At 41.5% G+C, this 17,864-nt stretch overlaps 4 protein-coding genes and 1 long non-coding RNA gene across 9 annotated transcripts in view; 2 read left to right on the plus strand and 3 right to left on the minus strand.

Annotated features, from left to right (window-relative positions):
* The window catches only part of LOC147156294 (uncharacterized), a 106,566-nt gene extending 100,883 nt beyond the window's left edge, over nucleotides 1-5,683 (minus strand). For both annotated transcript variants that reach the window (XR_015091566.1, XR_015091565.1), the window contains exon 1: nucleotides 5,438-5,683. This is a non-coding gene — a long non-coding RNA (uncharacterized LOC147156294). The remainder of the gene's footprint in view (nucleotides 1-5,437) is intronic.
* LOC147156297 (catechol O-methyltransferase domain-containing protein 1-like) lies at nucleotides 396-5,060 on the plus strand. 2 transcript variants are annotated; one of them, XM_086063852.1, is made up of 7 exons: nucleotides 396-555; nucleotides 1,294-1,421; nucleotides 1,513-1,618; nucleotides 2,219-2,337; nucleotides 3,405-3,459; nucleotides 4,077-4,210; nucleotides 4,298-5,060. In XM_086063852.1, exons 2-7 carry the CDS (start codon nucleotides 1,317-1,319, stop codon nucleotides 4,448-4,450), a joined length of 672 nt encoding a protein of 223 aa, XP_085919978.1. In that variant the 5' UTR covers nucleotides 396-555; nucleotides 1,294-1,316; the 3' UTR covers nucleotides 4,451-5,060. The 2 variants fall into 2 exon arrangements, with proteins under 2 accessions (XP_085919978.1, XP_085919977.1); XM_086063851.1 differs by having other exon boundaries at nucleotides 491-650.
* An 858-nt stretch (nucleotides 5,684-6,541) lies between the features above and the next one.
* Nucleotides 6,542-9,460, minus strand: LOC147156298 (non-selective voltage-gated ion channel VDAC2-like). Of its 2 annotated transcripts, none has more exons than XM_086063850.1 (9): nucleotides 9,311-9,460; nucleotides 8,679-8,750; nucleotides 8,554-8,603; nucleotides 8,161-8,313; nucleotides 8,030-8,082; nucleotides 7,713-7,940; nucleotides 7,411-7,561; nucleotides 7,199-7,256; nucleotides 6,542-7,108 (listed from the first exon to the last, which is right to left on the minus strand). In XM_086063850.1, exons 2-9 carry the CDS (start codon nucleotides 8,743-8,745, stop codon nucleotides 7,017-7,019), a joined length of 852 nt encoding a protein of 283 aa, XP_085919976.1. In that variant the 5' UTR covers nucleotides 8,746-8,750; nucleotides 9,311-9,460; the 3' UTR covers nucleotides 6,542-7,016. The 2 variants fall into 2 exon arrangements, with proteins under 2 accessions (XP_085919976.1, XP_085919975.1); XM_086063849.1 differs by having other exon boundaries at nucleotides 8,679-8,753; nucleotides 9,311-9,459.
* Nucleotides 9,461-9,741: 281 nt separating this feature from the next.
* samd8b (sterile alpha motif domain containing 8b) lies at nucleotides 9,742-15,914 on the minus strand. Its single transcript, XM_086065304.1, has 6 exons — nucleotides 15,717-15,914; nucleotides 14,339-14,888; nucleotides 13,228-13,323; nucleotides 12,996-13,113; nucleotides 12,768-12,918; nucleotides 9,742-11,703 (listed from the first exon to the last, which is right to left on the minus strand). Exons 2-6 carry the CDS (start codon nucleotides 14,869-14,871, stop codon nucleotides 11,399-11,401), a joined length of 1,203 nt encoding a protein of 400 aa, XP_085921430.1. The 5' UTR covers nucleotides 14,872-14,888; nucleotides 15,717-15,914; the 3' UTR covers nucleotides 9,742-11,398.
* Nucleotides 15,915-16,276: 362 nt separating this feature from the next.
* On the plus strand, nucleotides 16,277-17,847 carry LOC147156300 (dual specificity protein phosphatase 13A-like). 2 transcript variants are annotated; one of them, XM_086065288.1, is made up of 3 exons: nucleotides 16,277-16,853; nucleotides 16,980-17,197; nucleotides 17,373-17,847. In XM_086065288.1, exons 1-3 carry the CDS (start codon nucleotides 16,648-16,650, stop codon nucleotides 17,651-17,653), a joined length of 705 nt encoding a protein of 234 aa, XP_085921414.1. In that variant the 5' UTR covers nucleotides 16,277-16,647; the 3' UTR covers nucleotides 17,654-17,847. The 2 variants fall into 2 exon arrangements, with proteins under 2 accessions (XP_085921414.1, XP_085921416.1); XM_086065290.1 differs by having other exon boundaries at nucleotides 16,277-16,441.
* The last annotated feature ends 17 nt before the right edge of the window (nucleotides 17,848-17,864 follow it).

Consider the following 17,864-nt stretch of genomic DNA (forward strand, 5'->3'; position numbering starts at 1 on the left):
CAATAAGTGATCATGTCGATAACGACAACAAAAAGTTATGATAGTCATAGGGAACTATTGTGCTGGGGCTTTGAATTAAAGATGAGCTTCCGAGAGGTCACGTGACAGCGCATGAGTCTATTTTTTTAAGGTTGGCTGCAGGGCTGGAATTCGTTCACCGCCATTGCCAGCAGAAAAGAAGGGGAGCAAAAGCCCGGCACACACGAAGAAGAGGTTGTCTAACTTTATTTATATTCTTATCATTAGCCAGGCTGAATTTTTTTCCGGGTCGTTACAGTTCTAACGTATAGTGAGAGATTAAATTCTGTCGTCTTATTTGAGTCAAAACAAAAACAAAATAAAGTAGTCGACTTCGAAAGCGTTACAGGTCTGCTACTGACGTCACTCGCCCGCGTCCAGCTTGTCACAAGATGCGCATGCGTAGTGCGTTAAGTAGAAGTGGTGACGTCAATGTCGCACGACTCTCCTCGCGTCTTATGGTCCTGTGACGTCATTCCGGCGAAGGGTCGAGGAAGTCGCAGCCGGGCCAGTCCATTGTCGCCTTTTGTCCAACGAGTAAGTGGCCGACATGGCGTCCCGCGACGTGTCGAAAGAAGCGCTGATTGGGACGCTCACACTGGGAGTTGTTTTTATCGCGGGATATTTGTTCGGTAGGACGACAGATTTATTGTTTTATTTTTTTTAATACTACGATTACGAGGGTCACTTAATCAAATTGTTGCCCTGCCTCTCGTATGATTTACTTTCGTTTGTAACAACGCTATTATTTATATTAAACTGTTGCTAACGAGTACGTTCACAACGTGTTTTGCTTCTTTGCAATAGCTAACTGTTGAATCACAATCCTAAAAACAATTGAAATAACGTTGCACCGGTTTTAAGATAATCGCCATGAGAATGAATGGGAGATACCATTTGTGGTGTTGCGGGGGGGGGTTACAGGTGATTTCAACTGTACAAATAGATTTAATAAAATAAAATAAAATCTCAATAATAAAAACACAGTCCAGCACAATATGTCAAATAAAACATACATTTTCATATATTTAAATTAATATAGACTGAGAAAAAAAACTGCAACCATTCATTTGAAAAGCTTGAATTTAAAATGAAGCCAAGTACGAAGTTCGAGTAAGAACATTGCCTCGGACTGGTTGTTGAACAATTGACGTCATAAAAACTGCTGACTGGAGGTTACCTAACATCAACAAACGAACAAAAAAAAAGGAAGTGTGCAAAGTCCACTTGAGCTTCGCCGCCGCAATAAAAACCAACCACGCGTCTTTCCTGCAGGACAGAAGAGGAAGGCTTTGAGAATGAATCTCTCCAAAAGTCACGGCAAGGGGCAACACAACCCGCTGATGCAATACGTCCTGCGCCACTCCATGAGGGAGCATCCCGCCTTGGCCAAACTCAAAGTGGTACGCGCGCGCGCGAACACGACCCACTTTTCGAATGAAAACGCTCGTTGGTCCCACGGAGCATTTTGTTTGTATTCGGTTGTTTTCCCAGAGGACGCTGGAGCACGACCAAAACTGCATGATGGTCTCCTGCGAGCAGTCGCAGTTCATGGCCAACTTGGTGCGACTGATCAAGTCCAAGAAGGTCATCGAGATCGGTACCGTGTGCTTAATCTTCGTACGTGTGCGTTTGCATGAATGGGTTCGTTGAAGCGGTCGAGGCAAAAATAAGAGTGCAGTGCTGGGCTGCAACCAGCGGAGGTGCTGTTGAGGCGACTTTTTTGTCATCGTTCACGTTAGCGACTACAATTCAAACTTAAGTGACTTGCACAAAATTCTAACTTTTCATGTTATAAATGAAGACCGTTTTACTTTGAGGTCGAGTTTGTTCTTGTAACTTTTGTCAAATTAATATAATTTCTAGCTAGAATTACACACATACAATCATCTTTTTTTCACATACTATTGACTTAATCATTAAAAAAAAAAAAAAACATTTTTTCTGATGATGACGATAATAGCTATTGTAAATTTTTAAAATGGCAACTTTATTCTCACTAATTGCTCAACTTAGCCCCACTCACCAGTAGATTCTGCTGTTTTCATTTTTTTTTTAAGTGAATCAAAGTAAAAACCTAAAGTCAGGCCAACTCCAAACAAAACAAACAAACCTCCACTTTACAAACATTGCGAAACGATCTTTTGAATAGTGAGCAATTCTATTTGTATGAATAAGCTGAAGTTTTCCTTGTGGGCAGGAGTGTACACGGGTTACAACACCCTGAGCATGGCGCTGGCGTTGCCCGATGACGGCGTGGTGGTGGCGTGCGACGTCAACGAGAAATATGTGGACATGGGCAAACCCTTCTGGAAAGAGGTACGAACGAAGCAAACAAACAAAAAACAAAAAACACTCCGACTGGTCTGGGAGACTTTGAGAAATCTTTCAAGGTAGCTTTCTGGGATGTTTTGGCGGAAGGTGAAGACCACTTTCTTGGGTGTGGCCATCTTGGAAATGGGCTGGATGCCACGGACTTCCGACTTGCGGGTTTAACACAACAGCGCCGTGCACACTCGCAGCCTCGCACCCTCGCACCCGTCGACGGGAACGCGCAGGCGGAAGCGCAAGTACTGGGACGCGGCCCACACGTCGCAAACCGGAAACGGAAACCAAGTTGATGGGTGAAAACCCGCAAGTCGGAAGTCCCGCCCCCTCCGTGGCATATCGTCCATTGGCGCCCCATGCAGCGCTGAGTGCAATAACGCACTGCCCCCTAGATGTCAAAGTTGGAACTAGATCTTGATGTGTATTTGTGTGAGAGATGTCATTTTCTTGTTCCTTTCTGCACTCAAATTCAAAATGACAAAAATGAAGTTAGTCCAATTCCCAGCCGCTAATAATATGCCCTGAAAACAATCTGATTTCTTTCCTATTTTTATCATTTGCATCCATCCATTCTCTTGAGCGCAAATGACAACAATTTTGAAAACATTTTTTTAACACCTCATGGCATTTGCTTTTTCTTGTGATACCAAACAACATTTTTAACTATTATTTTTCCTGAGCATTAACTTGCACTTCCACAGAAATGCACCCCGCCACCGCATTACAGATGATTGTGGAAATAAGTGCTTGTAAACACGTCAGCTAAAAAATAAACATTTTCAATGTTCAACATTTTAAAATGAGGAGGACATCACGAGCAGTCAACTTAAATGAGTCAATACACTCAATTAGCCCTAAATGTATGCATTTTTCTCACTGCAAAGTTCTGATTAATGCAAAGTTATCACTTTATCATAGTTGAATCATAAAAGCTCCGCATTTTTCCTTGGCAACTTATTTTTTTTTATTGTTTTGTCTTTTTCATTTGTGATCAAACACGTTTCCTCCTAATTGCATTGCAAGTCGCTGACAAATATTGTTCACGGCTTTCTTGACAGGCAGGAGTGGAGAAGAAAATTGATCTCCGCATTCAGCCAGCATTGGACACACTTGGTAAACTTACATTGCACATACATTCATGCAGGCGGTGCAAATGTAGTCATGATATAGCGAAGTTAACAGGATTTGAGGGCCTGGCTAATGAATTGACTTGTTGCTATGTCAAAAAAAGCTCGTCATCTTCCGTGTACAATTATTTACAACCATTCATCTTCTCAAATCGCTCGACCAGAATTTTGTGTTGTCTTCGGCTCATGTTTATCCAGACACATTTTTGGGCAGCAGACATGCATGTGGACACGTGATGACATCACTAATACGTTGCTAAGACAGCACGCCGCGGTATTAAGAAAGCTACATTATTATGTCATTAACTATCGACTATGTTGTACACTCCTCTCAAGTACTATTTGTGTTATTTAAAAAAGGTAAAAACGTGTTACAACATTTTTTTTTGAAGGGCTACAACAGATTAATCTCATTTCCATTCATTTTAATGTGGAAAGATGATTTGAGTTACTAACATGATGATGGAACAAATTCAACTCGTAAGCTAAGGTACTACTCTGTTTGTTCAAGGCAAAAATTATTATTATTGTTGTGTTTCAATTAAAAAGGGTTCCCGTACTTGTAATTATTGTTTTAAATGTCTTCTTCTTTTTTTTTTTCAGAGGAGCTTTTAGCAGCAGGCCAAGCTGAAACTTTTGACTTTGTCTTTATCGACGCCGACAAAGTCAACTACGAGCCCTACTACGAAAAGTCTCTGCAGCTCATCAGGAAAGGCGGCATCATTGCCATTGACAACGTACGTTTTTTTTTCACCTTCCCAACAACAACACGGGCGTTAAATGTTGACGTTTCGGCCATTTTCCCGTTTGTTTGCGCCGCGCAGGTGCTGTGGGGCGGCAAAGTTCTGCAGCCCGCCGCGGACGACCTCGACACGCTGGCCATCGACAGGCTCAACAAGAAACTGCACCGGGACGCTCGCATCAGCCTGAGCATGCTCACCGTAGGCGACGGCCTCACGCTGGCCATCAAATTGTAGGGAGGCGGCAAGGCCACTAGGGGGCGACCATGTGCTCTTTGGAGTAATTTACCTCACTTTGTAATTCCTCAAATAGTGGCCAGTTTATTCACTAGAGCGCTTAGAGACATACAGTAGGCGGTGATTCGCAATTTTCTTATTTCAAGCACCATGAAAAAAAAAAAAAGAAGAAGAATGAAAAAATATTTCAATTAAGTACCCAGTAACACTAACATGGCCAACATTAAAATGTGGTAGTGTGCTTAGAAGTTGCTCAAAAATGAGACAGCAAGTCTTTTCTTGACAACATCACATGTAACAAGGCTGCTGCCTCCAGAAACATCCGATGAGACGATGTTGTGTTTATTGTTTACAATAGGTTCCCACGTTAGACTCTTCGCCATGGCCGAAACTATTCTTCCCTCACAGTAATTACAAATAAAACAATATTTACAAAAAAGTTCCATCCTTCACCTCAACATTGCAACGTATTGTAACGTTGTTGAAATAATCAGGCCAAGCAAGTATGGAGCTAACAGCTCTTTTTAATCAACGGCTTTCAAGTACAAAACAGCAACCCCAAAGATTGCTACAGTATATAAATGCTAATAAATTGAGCCTGCAATTAAAATCTTCGTATCACTCTTCACTACCAACTTTTCGAGATCCATTCAAATCAATCAGCCTTTAAATCACAAAATCCTTTTATATACAAGGTTATATAACGTCATTCAGTAACACCAAATTGTTAACGCCTGCTCAAAAATTACTAATCTTTGTATGGGGCTCAGGTTCGAGAAATCCTGGTGTGTAGCACAGTTTTCAAACTGCTAGCAAGATTTGAATGTAGCCTCAATTCAGGTTTGGTGTCTTTGCCCACAAAAACGTCCCCAGCATTGCAGCGTGACTTATTCATAATTAAGTATCGACGAACACAACATGCTACCAGTTTTGATATTGTGTGTTTTTATGTACAATAATTAAAAAAAAAAAAACGTAACCACTCACCATCAACCACTCGACGGGAACTGTGACGTCGACGCCGCTCGGTTGGTTTCAGACGCCGACATTGACGTCATCGACCCTCATTTCTCTTCATACGAAGCGTTCACATTTTTAAACTTGTGTTGCTAACCGGAATGAATTAACCGACCAAAAAAGTAAAATACTGTAGTCTCCTTTACGAGAGAGCCTGTTGTTGTGGGTCTCTCCCTGGCCGGAAAGGCTCCGTGGGCGTCAGGTGCGCTTGTCAGGTGATCCAAATGCTTGACACAGCCCTCGGCCTCTGATTGGCTACTTTTTGGCACACCGGAACATTAAATGAGAGGCATAAAACGTGGCCATAGGGGGCAGATTTTTCCAAAGATAATTTTAATATTCTACTCCCGTGTCATACAGTTTTGACATACATGACAAAAGTTTTTTAGACCGCAAACAAATTTTTATTTGGGAAAATAATGTAATTCAACTTTAGGGAGTGATTCTTTCGTGTACCACTAGAGGGGGTGGTTCACTTAACACATTTCTAAAACTACTGGTCAAATGTTTTTTTGTTTGTTTTTTCACTCACACAAACAAGCACACATACAAACATGGTCTCCCAGGCGGTGAAGCGAACCCAAGCCAACCTACTTCCTACATCGTAGGCATGTGACGGTACCACTCCGCCACCTGGTGGTAAGGCGCAGGTTTTTTGTTTTGTTTTTACATGCACTGACAAAAAGCCTGAGTGTCTGAGGGTTTATTTCCCCGTTGGTGAAACTAACAGGCATTTATCATATTTTTTTATGCAAAGCAGGCGTGCAAACGGAGAAAATATTTGGTTTGCTGCTCATTCATTATACAATACTGTGGCCATCCCAAATTTTTCCCAATTTATTTTTCCAAAGACTTGAATATTTGAAGTGTGGTGTTGATCGGGATGACAAATTAAGGCATCAACATTTACTAAGGTGAGAGCAATATTTGAGGAAATACATTATTCCATGTGCAACTCAAATAGGATTTTTAAAATGTGTTTTATGGAGCCAATTACAAAAAAGCAACGAACACATGTGATTTCTTTTTTAAAGCATTTCCATGTTAAGAAAAAAACATGTCACCACACAGACATTGTACAACAAAAGAAGAAGAGCTTTAATTGATAAAGGTCGTCTAGTGTGCAAAATAACAGCTCTGGTGTACATTCTACAGCCCACATCGCTTGGATTGTCAACAGAGAATCGAATGGACAAGATTGTTTCCTACTTAAAGCAATTGTGTTTGACAGCAAGAGTTCCAAATTTGTGAATCGTGGCCCCACATTGCTCCCCAATTTTTTTTTTTTAAATTAGGTCACCATATATTGTTTTGTTGATGATCACACAGGCACGTTTTTTTTTTCTTTTTCTTTTTTTCTTGACGGATCGGCGTCGGCTTGGGAGGTCGTTTCTGACTGGAGCTTCATTATAGATTCATTGTGACTTACAAGTGAGAGGAGACTAGGAGGTGACATTTCAGCGGTGCTCGACAATAGATACCCCCCCCCCCCTCCCACAAACACCCATTATTTCATATGGTTAAAATAATTCTCCCTCCAAATGGGTCCTCATGCCTCCAGTTCCAGCCCCAGGCCCAGTTTGTGACCGCCGGCGTTGATGCTTTTCCCGTCCACAAGTGCGGACAGGACCAGTTTCATACCTGCAACCATTAAATATCGTAAGACTCGTGTGGAAGTTAAATAGGTGGTCATAAAAAAACAAATAAAAAGTGATCAAAGAATGTTCTCACCGGGCCGAAGAGTCTGACTGTATCCGATTCCGACCAAGCTGGCGTTGTTCACCTTGGCCTGGACGAAGATCATTAGCAAAGTTGATCATATTGAAATGAACGATTCAAAACTAAAGATATCATTGTTAATCAAAATCTTAATGATGAACATACTCGAATATACATATGTATGTATAAACAACAATTTGATCCAGTAATGCAAAGATCCTCACGGATATGGAGGCATTGGAGTCCATCTGGTATTTGGCGGCGATCCCAAAGCGGGTTCCGTTGCTGCCCGCCGCCCACGCCAAATTGACGGCCGTCTCCAGTTGCTCGTTCACCTTCTGGTAAATGGAGCCCGCAAATTCACATCCGTTGTTTCTGGAAAAAGAAAGGAAAAAAAAATACACCTTTCGGTTGGTTTCATCCGACTCCCAGCCGTCGACAGCCACCGCTGGTGTTCCCCAGGGCTCTGTCCTGGAGCCACTCCTCTTCATCACATCTGCCACTTTTACAACAGGAAGGTGCGTACACGCTTGTATGGAGCTGGAAGTCTCCCGTCTTGTAACCGACGGCGAAGTTACTCTGGAGCATCCTGGACTTGGCCGTGTCGAAGCTCATCTGGTAGCCGGCCAGCCAGCCCTCGTAGCTGGCCACCGCCGCGCCGTGGAGGGTGGGACCGGCGAAGTCCAGGTCCACGTCCACGCCGGCGTGCACGTACTCCCGCTTGTAGGCAGTCTTGATCTTGCCACTCTTCTTGCTGCGGGAAAATACGACTTTCATTTTTCCACTATGTCTGCGGAAAGTCTTCAAAGCCTTTCACTTTTGCCACATTTGGTTGTTACGTACCCACTGTTTGGTGAAAAGGTGGTGTCAAAATTCAGTTTCAGGCCTTTGGTGATCTAAACAAGAGGATTCTTGCGTTATTGCTAAGTCAAATCGGCAATTTTCCGCCTAGAAAGGAAGCGTCCGATTTGTACCTGGTCCTCGATGCAGATTTCTGTGCCGAGCGTGTTCTCGGTGGTCCACTTCTCGGTAAAGGTCAGTCCATATTCGGCCCACTTGTACTTGGTCTCCAGACTTCCCGTCACCTTGCTGGTGTCCACGTTGGACGAACCGCATGTTTTGAACTCCTAACATGGGCGCATTTTGATGTCACTCCACATGATTCCTATCCATTCATTTCATATCAGCCATATTTATTCTGATAGTGGCCTTAAATCGAGTGAGCGTTATTAGAGGAAATAGTATTTATGCAATCATTTGGCAAAAGCTAAATTGGTTTGTTTTGCATTTTGTCTTTAAACCTAAAATATGCAAACAAATATATACATTTACTGTGTCTTCCAATTCCAGTAAAACCTTCTACTCACCACTCCACTTGATGACTTTGTCTTGACGTCGAGCTTAACCAGTCCAAACCCTGCAGGCACAACGACAATGCTATTTATTAAGTGGGTTTAAACGAAATATACAAACATTACAAACTTTTCATTACCATATCCCTTGTTGAAGATGTCCTTTGCTGACTTTCCCAAATCTGCATAGGCTGGAGGGACTGCCATTGTGCCTGCTAGGGGGGAAAAAAATGTTTCTATGATTGATTGGTACCTTGAGGAATAAATCCCAGATGGTAAACAAAACAAAATGCTAAAAACAGCCACTTGTTGAAATTGTGTCGTCTCATTTTCATGAATCAATTGGCCACACCTGTTTCATTGCGTTTAGTTCAGTGATTTTAATTTACTAACAATTTCTTAACTTTTATTGGTAATACATTTCAGTGTTATATCATTGTTTGGGTACAGTGTTTTCCAACGTTAATAATGTACATAATGTTAAAGTGTTTTTCAATCATATCAAATATACTTTTATTTTCTTTAGGAATAAAATCTGTTTTCAAATCATTTTTTTTCTCAACACATAGGCCTCCTAGCTAGTGAAGGTTAATGATGGTTATGTTGGTGGTATTTAAACATCGTGTAAAAAAGAAAAAGTTGTACAGTAGAAGGGAGGCTAGCTATGGGCGTTTTCTAGCTAGCAAATAGGACGCTCGACATTTTTTTTTATCGAATTTATCAGAACATTTGGAAAGAAATAACCCACCTAATTGTGAGATATTTAACTCACCGATAAATGTTTTACTGTTGACAAGGTCGCCGCAGACTTGAATTTCGAGAGTGGGAAAAGTGTGAAGACGCCGGTAGTGGTCTGTTCAGGACGATTGTGGCTTGTGGAGGAGACACGGCTGACCTCGGCGGTTTAAGGCCCCCTAAAGATGTCCGTAGTGTGCCTGACTAAAATTAAAAGATAACACGTTTAGAAAAGGCTATTTTCAACCACATCATTTGCGTAATATTTCTCTGTACAACAAGTACAGTGATGAAAGGCATTTTCAGTCACGATGTTTCAAATTAAAATGCGTATTTCTCACTAACTATACACAGGCATATAGGAAGGAGTCAAAATTGCTATGGTAACGGGGCCGTCGTAACACCCCCACCCCGCGTACGTCAACTAACGTAATGATTTGTGGAGAGGAAACTACTCAAACAAAAAAATGGCTTATCTCTGTTTGATTTCCCATTTATTGAGTTTCAAAAAAACCATGACAAGCATTTTAAACAAATCCCATTTGACAATACAGCTTGCATGCTGTAATTGGCACATTTTGTGATGAGACTCATTTATCTCTTGACAATGAAAGCATGTTTGTGGACGAACTGAACGGGTCACCCTCATACACATCGATTTCCCGAAATAGGCAGCTAATGAACTCAATATTTACTTAAATTTCACATTTGATGGGTGTGCAGGATTACAAACATTAGTAAGTCATTTTTCCACAATGTCTTTTTAATATTTTAATTATGTGAAACCATGGATTGCCTTGTCACACAAAAAAACACAATTTGCGCAACTGTAAACAAAAGGCTCTCGTGTGTGCATGTTGCTGACTCAAAAAAAAAACACACACAAACTTGAATAAATTAATAAAGACTTTTAGAGATATCCCTTAAATAGCTAAAGGACATTGTTCTAGCGGTAATACTATGTCGGAGGGTGAGAAATCTGCGGCACACGGACCACGTATGGCTCCACCAGAACATAAGATCCGGTCCAGCGTGCAATTCTTAAATACTTTTTTTTTTTAAACACACACACACACAAATGCTAATGAATAATTTTCATTATTTTCTGTGCATCTACTTTCTCCCCATTTTACACGAAAGACCCTGTAAAATGAATTCAGAGATTTGTTTCTAAATACATTTTACATGGAGTCATTATCGAGTGCTGTGTGTAGAATTCCGATGGGATTTTTTTTTTAAATCTATTGTGCAATGAGGCTGAATAAAGTGGCACCTTCAGATACAAATTTAATTTGTTCATGACCACGCTCACAACTCAAATCATCTTTCCCCTTTAAAATAAATGGAAATGTCATTTGTCTGTTCCAGCCTCAACCCCCAAAATTACATTTTTGTGTTTCTTAGTAAGATAGCACTCTACAATATTTTACTTAGTATATAGCAATAATAAAGTGTTAAGAATGAAACAGTTTGTGCGTTAAAATGAATCCATTGTGGATCTTTCTTGTGTGCACACTTGGCCGCTCTCCTGGGGCAGCAGAATGCAATCAACGACTCAAGTAAGATGATGTCATATGATTATTATTTGCAGATATAAGCCTATGAGAATTACGTCCGTCACCTGCTGCTTTAAGCGCTTCAACTACTGCATCTTCAATGTCTAGTTTTGTTGGCAAGTTTTGTGTTCGCATTAAGCGAATTAACATTGTGGTTTCAAGTACACGCTGTGTAATTATTTTTATTTTATGCCTAGTTTGAAGGTTAACGTCAAGTAGGAGTGGCAAGAAACAGCGTGAAACCTCATTTTTGTGGAATTGTTCTGCCAAATTGCTGCTTGTTGTCATTTGAGATGCTTTCACTGCCACCGGGTCACTCGTATCTCAAGGCACCACTGCATTTTCCACATGCACTCTACTATGGCCCCTGATAGGAAAAAAAGTCCCCCTTCCCTGTTTTTTTTTTCCCTTTTCTACTCATGTCAACCTATTGCAAAGCGAAAGGTCATTGGCAAATGGAATCACACTTAAGACAAAATTGGCAGATTCTTACTTTCAATCAAACAAATCCCGGAAGTCAAAGGCAGGCTGTGTGAAGTCACTCCGACCGACCGACGGCGCCCCCTCTCTTATCCGATGATCAATTTGAGGACGGCGGGCCGCGAGAAGGGCCAGCAGTACTCGTTGGGCACGGGCCCGTTGACGTTGCACTCGAAGAAGGAGAACATGGGGAACCAGATGCGCGCCCGGCGGCTCTGCTGGTAAGCGCGCGTGTTGGCCAGCGTGTGGTAGTAGAGGAAGAGGCGCGTGGTGATGTAGAAGGCGATGAAGACGTCGATGGAGTAGTGCTCGTGCGCCGCCAGGATGAAGAAGATGCCAAACAGGTTGAGCACCCACGACAGCGTGTGGATGAAGTGCCAGCTGCGCGGCGTGTCTGCCCAAAAACACACCACCTCGCCTTTAGACTCAACAGCTACGCTTAAATAGCACAAAATACACATTGCACAAAAAAAAAAAAAAAAAAAAAACGACCTAAATAATGATTCAATTAAGATGAATTGCACAAGTAAGAAAAAAAAAATCATAAATACTAAATGTATTGTACTCCAAAGGCAAATACAACTTTATTGTACTTAACAAATGTACTACAAGTACCAGATTAAATTAAGTTTCTGCATAGTTTCAACATTGGATTGAGATTCTCTGCATACCACAAGAGGGAGCCAACGTACCACATTGCAGAATCACTGGACATCGCAAATAACTCAAAATGCAATGCACAATGACAAACAATAAGGTTTAGGACAAAAATAGATCTATAAAAAAAAAAAGAAAAACAAAAATATAAGGTGTTAAAAAAAAAAACTCAAACAATAAGATAAATGCTAGACAAAAAGACAAAAATGAAAAAAAAAATCGAAATAACTCAAAATGAAATTTTAAACAAAATTATTAGAAAATACATAAACAGAGACGATTTACAGACATATTAGACATATTTTTTTTTTAAAAAAACACATATAAATTTCAACCGTTAGACAAAAGTAAAAAAATATTAGACACATTAAATATTTTAAAAGTAAAATATATAATAGTATTAGAAAATACTGAAAATTTGAATGAAAAACACCCAGATTAGATAAAAAATATATACAAATACTCAACTAAAACAAAACAAAAATCCTAATTGATTTTAAATGATGAATTTCACATGTACTTAACTGCAGTATTTTCAATCAGAAAGTATAAGTATATGTAAAAATGAGATTTATATATTTTATTACGGTAAACTGATTGTAATAAAGTACATATTTAGTCGCACTTTACTTAAATGCGTTTTTGTGGATGTAAGCAAACATACCTAGCATCATTCAAAAATAAATAAATAAAAACCTTTTTATAAATTGTATGTAGTGTAGCAGCTAAAATGACTACAGCAAGTCGTTGCCATTTGAAATGTTTACGTCTGTCGAATTCTGGCGAAGGTGCGCGACTCACATTCGGTGACAAAGAAGTTGAGCAAGGTGATGACGACGGTGTGCCCGCTGAACATGTAGTCGCCGCACGTGTGCACGCCCGTCAGCGTCATGCCGAAGCCGCTCCAGATGGCCACGGCCCGCCGCAACTTGGCCCACATGTCGCCGTAGATCTGCAACAACATTGATGTTACTGCAGCTTACTGACCGCTCGCCAGCGTCCTCCAGACGGCAATCGGGCCAACGTTACCTTTCCGGAGCACTGCAGGTGTTGTCCCGGCACGGACAGCGAGGTGACGAACATGGTGATGCAGCGCAACATGAACACCGTCCCCATCAGGCTGCACATGCGCCGCAGGAGAATGGACCTAAAGGATGCAAGAGAACGGATGTGCAACTTGCGTCTTGCGAGCGGCGGCCCGTCGTCGCGAGCGGATGATTCATTCTGCAACTTTTTATGCGTCAGCGTTGGTCAAATGTACCGATGTTTGTGCAGCAGTAGAACCAGCAGCCAGATGATACACAGGATCACGCCGCACGCCTCGGCCATGGCGAAGGCCCACGGGATTCGAGGCACACTGCGGACAAAACAAAAGCATTTCTTGCACCGTCTCGCTGTTTTGTGTAAACAAGGTCGTCAACGGAATGAAAGGATCAAGTTGACCTGACATTTTTTTGTTGTCCAGGTCGTATCGACCGTGCCGCTAACGCTGACAGTAATATTTCAATTGACAAGTCTTTTTTTTTGCTTTGTGAATCCAAAATTTGAATAGACGCCTTCTTAAATTAATCGACAGTCATTTTTTCAGATTTTTCAGGAAACACAAAAAAATTGAACTATTTGCATTATGAGGAGATAATTAAGGCAAAAATATATATTTCAAGAAAAAAAAAGACAGGCAATTATTTAAAAACGGTGATGATATGTAAACGGAATTACACAATGTGCATTTCACAGAACCATACAACTAAAAATGTCTGCTAGCTTAATGCTAACAGATAATGCAAGACAGGCTAAGAAAATTGGCATCGATATTTCAGTACTTGTAAACACTTAAAAATAAGAGTTAACCTTTTCTTGACAGTGTTATTGAAAATGTCTCATCTGAAAAAAGGTCAAACATTTTTAAAGAGCTGATATTTAAACGCAAACTGGCAACACAATGTCCATTGAACTGAAGTTAAAAAAACAACTTTTTTTTTTTACATTCAATGGACAATTAAAACTAATGAAATAACATTACAATTTCTGTCAACGAAATAAAATACGAAGGATTGAAAGAACTATATTTTATGTATATGTCAAACTGCAATTAAAATGAAAATGTTACTTTGCTTTTGTCGATTTACTTTGTTTCTTTATTTTGGTATGAGAATTGTAACTTACTTTGCTACACAATATTTCGTGACTTTTTTATTTTTTTTTATCTTGCACTAAAAATAATCCATATAAAAAAAAAAATCTATAACTAATACTAACACCAAATACATACTACATTAAAAGCATGTTCTCACAAAAACAGAAACTAACAAAGGTGCTCTAAAAACAACAATATAAAAACTAACTCCGGCTAACTGCTACAAGAACCCGACCTGTCCAGGAAGATGTCGGGGAGGGGCGGGTAGGTGGCCATGTCGGGGACCCTCTCGTGCACGATGACCATGACGAAAGACGTGAACCCGAAGACGAAGACCACGTAGACGGAGCTCAGCACCGTCTTCCAGCACTCGGGGTCCAGCCGCCGCGTCTGCTGCTTGTACTTGCCGTTGGTGTACTTGTGGTACTCCTCGCCGGCGCCGTCGCAGGCCCGCGCCGCCTCGCCGTTGCACAACCAGTCGCCCGAGCCGGTGGGCGAGTGGCCGTCGAAGGGCAGGCCCAGCTCCTCCAGCGTGTCCAGGTTCTGCTTCTGAAGCTTGCGGACGGACGCCATGAGGCGCTTGATGTCGCCAAGCACTTTGAGCGCCAGCGGGGGCGAGCGCAGGTCGTACTCGCTGAGGGCCAGCAGACTGCTGCCGTCCAGCCGGTGCTTGTCGCACAGCAGGTCCACATAGTCGCAGAAGCCCTCGTCCTTCAGCCACTTGGCCACGTGCTTGGGCTTCCAGAGGCGGACGCTCGGCGGGGTCATTTCGCAGGCGGAAAACGCTGGGGGAAGAGATATCACACGAGGCATGAGTAACAAATCAGCTGATTTAAACTCTCTGTTGTAAAGTGAAATACTTATTCAAAACTATCTACTGTTTTGCATGCTCTTAGACTGGATTACTGTAAAGATATTTCCTCTCATGAGAAGTCTTCAGCTTGTTCAGAATTTCTCATGTCTTATTTATTCAATTGCGTCCCACTAGATGTTAAAGAAGCTACCTGTTAAATTCCGTCCTTTTTACACAGTATTTTTGGCACAGTCTAGTCTGTGATTGTTATTTTTAAGTGTTCAATTTGTTTTCTTCTTGTACTTTTTATTGTAAAGTGCATTAGATTCATGCACCAATGGTGACTGATTGATTGCTTTAGGCCTTTTTGAAACACACCAAGTACTTCGACTTATTGCCACTTGCAGATTGATTAATGACGTGTCGTTCTGTATTGGTTACAATATCTGATTTGAGTAAATTAGTTCAGCTCTTATTAAAAACACATACGTAAGACGGCGACTACAACTATTAATAATATTACTGTGCTGATATCCGATCAAAACATATTCATATTCTTTTTTAGACTGCATTCGATTATTGAACGTTGGCTTATCACGACATGTTAGCATCCAAATGACACATTTAAGGTCTTAATCTTAATGACACGAACAAGTCGGAGGAATGCCAAAAGGAACATTTGGCAAACGAGTCCAACGCCGGAGGCTAAAAAAAAAAAAAAAGGAAAAAAAAGGGAACGCCAGTTTTGCATTTTGAAACGAGGGTTAGCATGACGGCTGCTAAGCGTCGTTAGCTCGCCTTTTGGGTCTCGCTCACTCACCCGGGCTGAGCTCAACACAAGGACGCCGACCGGCGGCACGTTTGAGTTCCGAAGGTCGGCCAAGTGGAAGGTTCACCACGCGAGCAATTCATTTTATCGGCCGTGTCGTTTTTACTAACAATATCATCGCGGCGCTTGTGGCGGGCAACCATGTCGCGCTGCTCGGCGTCCTGCTCACGTGACGTCACACGGGAGCTAATGTCCACAATAGAAGCGCAAGCAAAAATGAGTCGACACATGATGACGTTTTATTATTTAAACGTCAAAAAAAAATGTTTTTTTTTTAGGGGAACATTATCACCTAAACATCGTTTACATATGAGGGTTTTATACATAGGCTACGTATGTAACTAAAGTTGCTAAGAATAACTATTGCAGAATATGGTAATTAGCACTTGTGACATCATGAAAGTTGAACGAGCTAAGGATTTTTTTTTTTTAATAAACACTACTATAACTATGCTACTATGCTCTAGTCTAGTGTATTGGTGACATTTGAATGTTGCTTTAGGGCCTAAATCACTACTTTTATGCTAGCTGCTTTTTTTGGAGACGTTTAACTTAAAACTATCACTATGCTACCGACCGTTCATTGCGACATGAATACTGCTTGAAATACTACTTTCACTAACTTTATATTGGTCACATGTCATCTGATACCAGCTGTTGATTGGAGATTTGAGTACTGCTTGAAACATCGCTACGACTATGCTACCAGCTGTGATGTATGTACGTATTGATGACAATAGTTCTGCTTGAAACACTTTGGCTATGCAACAAAACAATCTAGTCACCATTATGTTGTTTTTTTCCAGGTAAAAATATAAATTAATACGATCAGTTCGATCTTGCTTGTGCTTCTTCATTAACGTAATGCATCTAAAGCAAGTAAGAATACGCGTTGAAATTCTTGCCAGTGTTGTAATATTAGATGCCTTGCAGCTGTCATTGCCGGTCAAAGTGCGGTCAAAACATTATTCACAACGCGAAGGCAGTACTGCAAAATGTTGTATTTGCAATGGAGGAGAGCTCACGCACGACTCCATCTGTCAAAGAGCTGAACAACATTTTGTTTGGAGGAAAACGTTTCGGGAACCACGTGGATGAGGTTTGGCCCGGCCTCTTCATTGGGGATGCGTGAGTACGGCTGCAAACGCTACTACGGTTATGCTACTGGCTGTTCATTGCTAACAGCCGAGTGTCGCTTTCAACCTTACAGAACCATGAAAACTACTATGGCTATGCTACCACCCTTCCCCACAGGTCAGTGGCTAACGATCGCTACGTCCTGTGGAAGCGGGGCATCACTCACGTGGTGAACGCGGCCCACGGCAGCAAGTGCTGCCAAGGCGGTCGCCACTTCTACGGACCAGCGGTGGATTATTACGCCGTGCCCGCCGCCGACTCGCCGACCTTTGACCTGTCGCCCTACTTCCTGCCGTGCGCCCGCTACATCGACAACGCTCTCAACACCACTGACGGTACGTCGATATTCCGATGATAAATGGCGAACGTCGCTACATCCGTCTGGAACGGATTAATGGCGTTTACATTCATTTCAATAGGAAAATATGATTTGAGTTGTGATCATGTTGAGCTCGCCACAGTATTAATCATTTAATTTTGTGTCTTCTCATTGGGATTGTTGATGTTCAGCTAGAGTTTTGGTCCACTGCGCGGTGGGCGTGAGCCGCTCGGCGTCGCTGGTGCTGGCGTACCTGATGATCCGTCACGGCCTCAGCCTGCTGGAGGCGGTCCGCAAAGTCAAACAACGCCGCTGGATCTTCCCCAACGTCGGATTCCTCAAGCAGCTGCGAGCCTTGGACTACCAACTCGCTCGGGAAACACCACCGCATCGTCCACTGCAGGAAAGCGTGCGAGAAAGTTACAGCTCTTTCCAATTATCTCGTGGAGTGAAATCATATAAGCAAAAATAATAAGAAAGTGTTCAAGTAAGCAACAATTCATTTGTTAACATAAATAACTTAAGTAATGTTCATATTTATAAATAAATAAAACAACAACACATTACATTGTTACCATCTTGCAGCGAATTGTCAATATTAAAAAACAAACATTTGTCAACATGAATAACTTAACTATGAAATAATAGAAAATACATTTTAAATGATTTGCTAACAGACCAAA

The sequence above is a fragment of the Leptonotus elevatus genome, chromosome 20 (genome assembly GCF_054856555.1).
Source record: "Leptonotus elevatus isolate MCC_2025b chromosome 20, RoL_Lele_1.0, whole genome shotgun sequence".
Classification (NCBI taxonomy): Eukaryota; Metazoa; Chordata; class Actinopteri; order Syngnathiformes; family Syngnathidae; genus Leptonotus; species Leptonotus elevatus.

Excerpts from the sequence above, each read along its gene's own strand:
- LOC147156297 (XM_086063851.1), top strand. The coding sequence starts at position 569 with ATGGCGTCCCGCGACGTGTCGAAAGAAGCGCTGATTGGGACGCTCACA. Across the intron at positions 1,422-1,512 it reads CCTTGGCCAAACTCAAAGTG|AGGACGCTGGAGCACGACCA; the intron begins GTACGCGCGCGC and ends TTGTTTTCCCAG. Across the intron at positions 1,619-2,218 it reads CAAGAAGGTCATCGAGATCG|GAGTGTACACGGGTTACAAC; the intron begins GTACCGTGTGCT and ends CCTTGTGGGCAG.
- LOC147156298 (XM_086063850.1), bottom strand. The coding sequence starts at position 8,745 with ATGGCAGTCCCTCCAGCCTATGCAGATTTGGGAAAGTCAGCAAAGGAC. Across the intron at positions 7,941-8,029 it reads ACCTTTTCACCAAACAGTGG|CAAGAAGAGTGGCAAGATCA; the intron begins GTACGTAACAAC and ends ATTTTCCCGCAG. Across the intron at positions 7,109-7,198 it reads CAGTCAGACTCTTCGGCCCG|GTATGAAACTGGTCCTGTCC; the intron begins GTGAGAACATTC and ends TAATGGTTGCAG.
- samd8b (XM_086065304.1), bottom strand. The coding sequence starts at position 14,871 with ATGACCCCGCCGAGCGTCCGCCTCTGGAAGCCCAAGCACGTGGCCAAG. Across the intron at positions 13,324-14,338 it reads CCCGACATCTTCCTGGACAG|TGTGCCTCGAATCCCGTGGG; the intron begins GTCGGGTTCTTG and ends TTTTGTCCGCAG. Across the intron at positions 11,704-12,767 it reads CAACTTCTTTGTCACCGAAT|ACACGCCGCGCAGCTGGCAC; the intron begins GTGAGTCGCGCA and ends GTTTTTGGGCAG.
- LOC147156300 (XM_086065288.1), top strand. The coding sequence starts at position 16,648 with ATGCCTTGCAGCTGTCATTGCCGGTCAAAGTGCGGTCAAAACATTATT. Across the intron at positions 16,854-16,979 it reads GGCCTCTTCATTGGGGATGC|GTCAGTGGCTAACGATCGCT; the intron begins GTGAGTACGGCT and ends CCTTCCCCACAG. Across the intron at positions 17,198-17,372 it reads CGCTCTCAACACCACTGACG|CTAGAGTTTTGGTCCACTGC; the intron begins GTACGTCGATAT and ends GTTGATGTTCAG.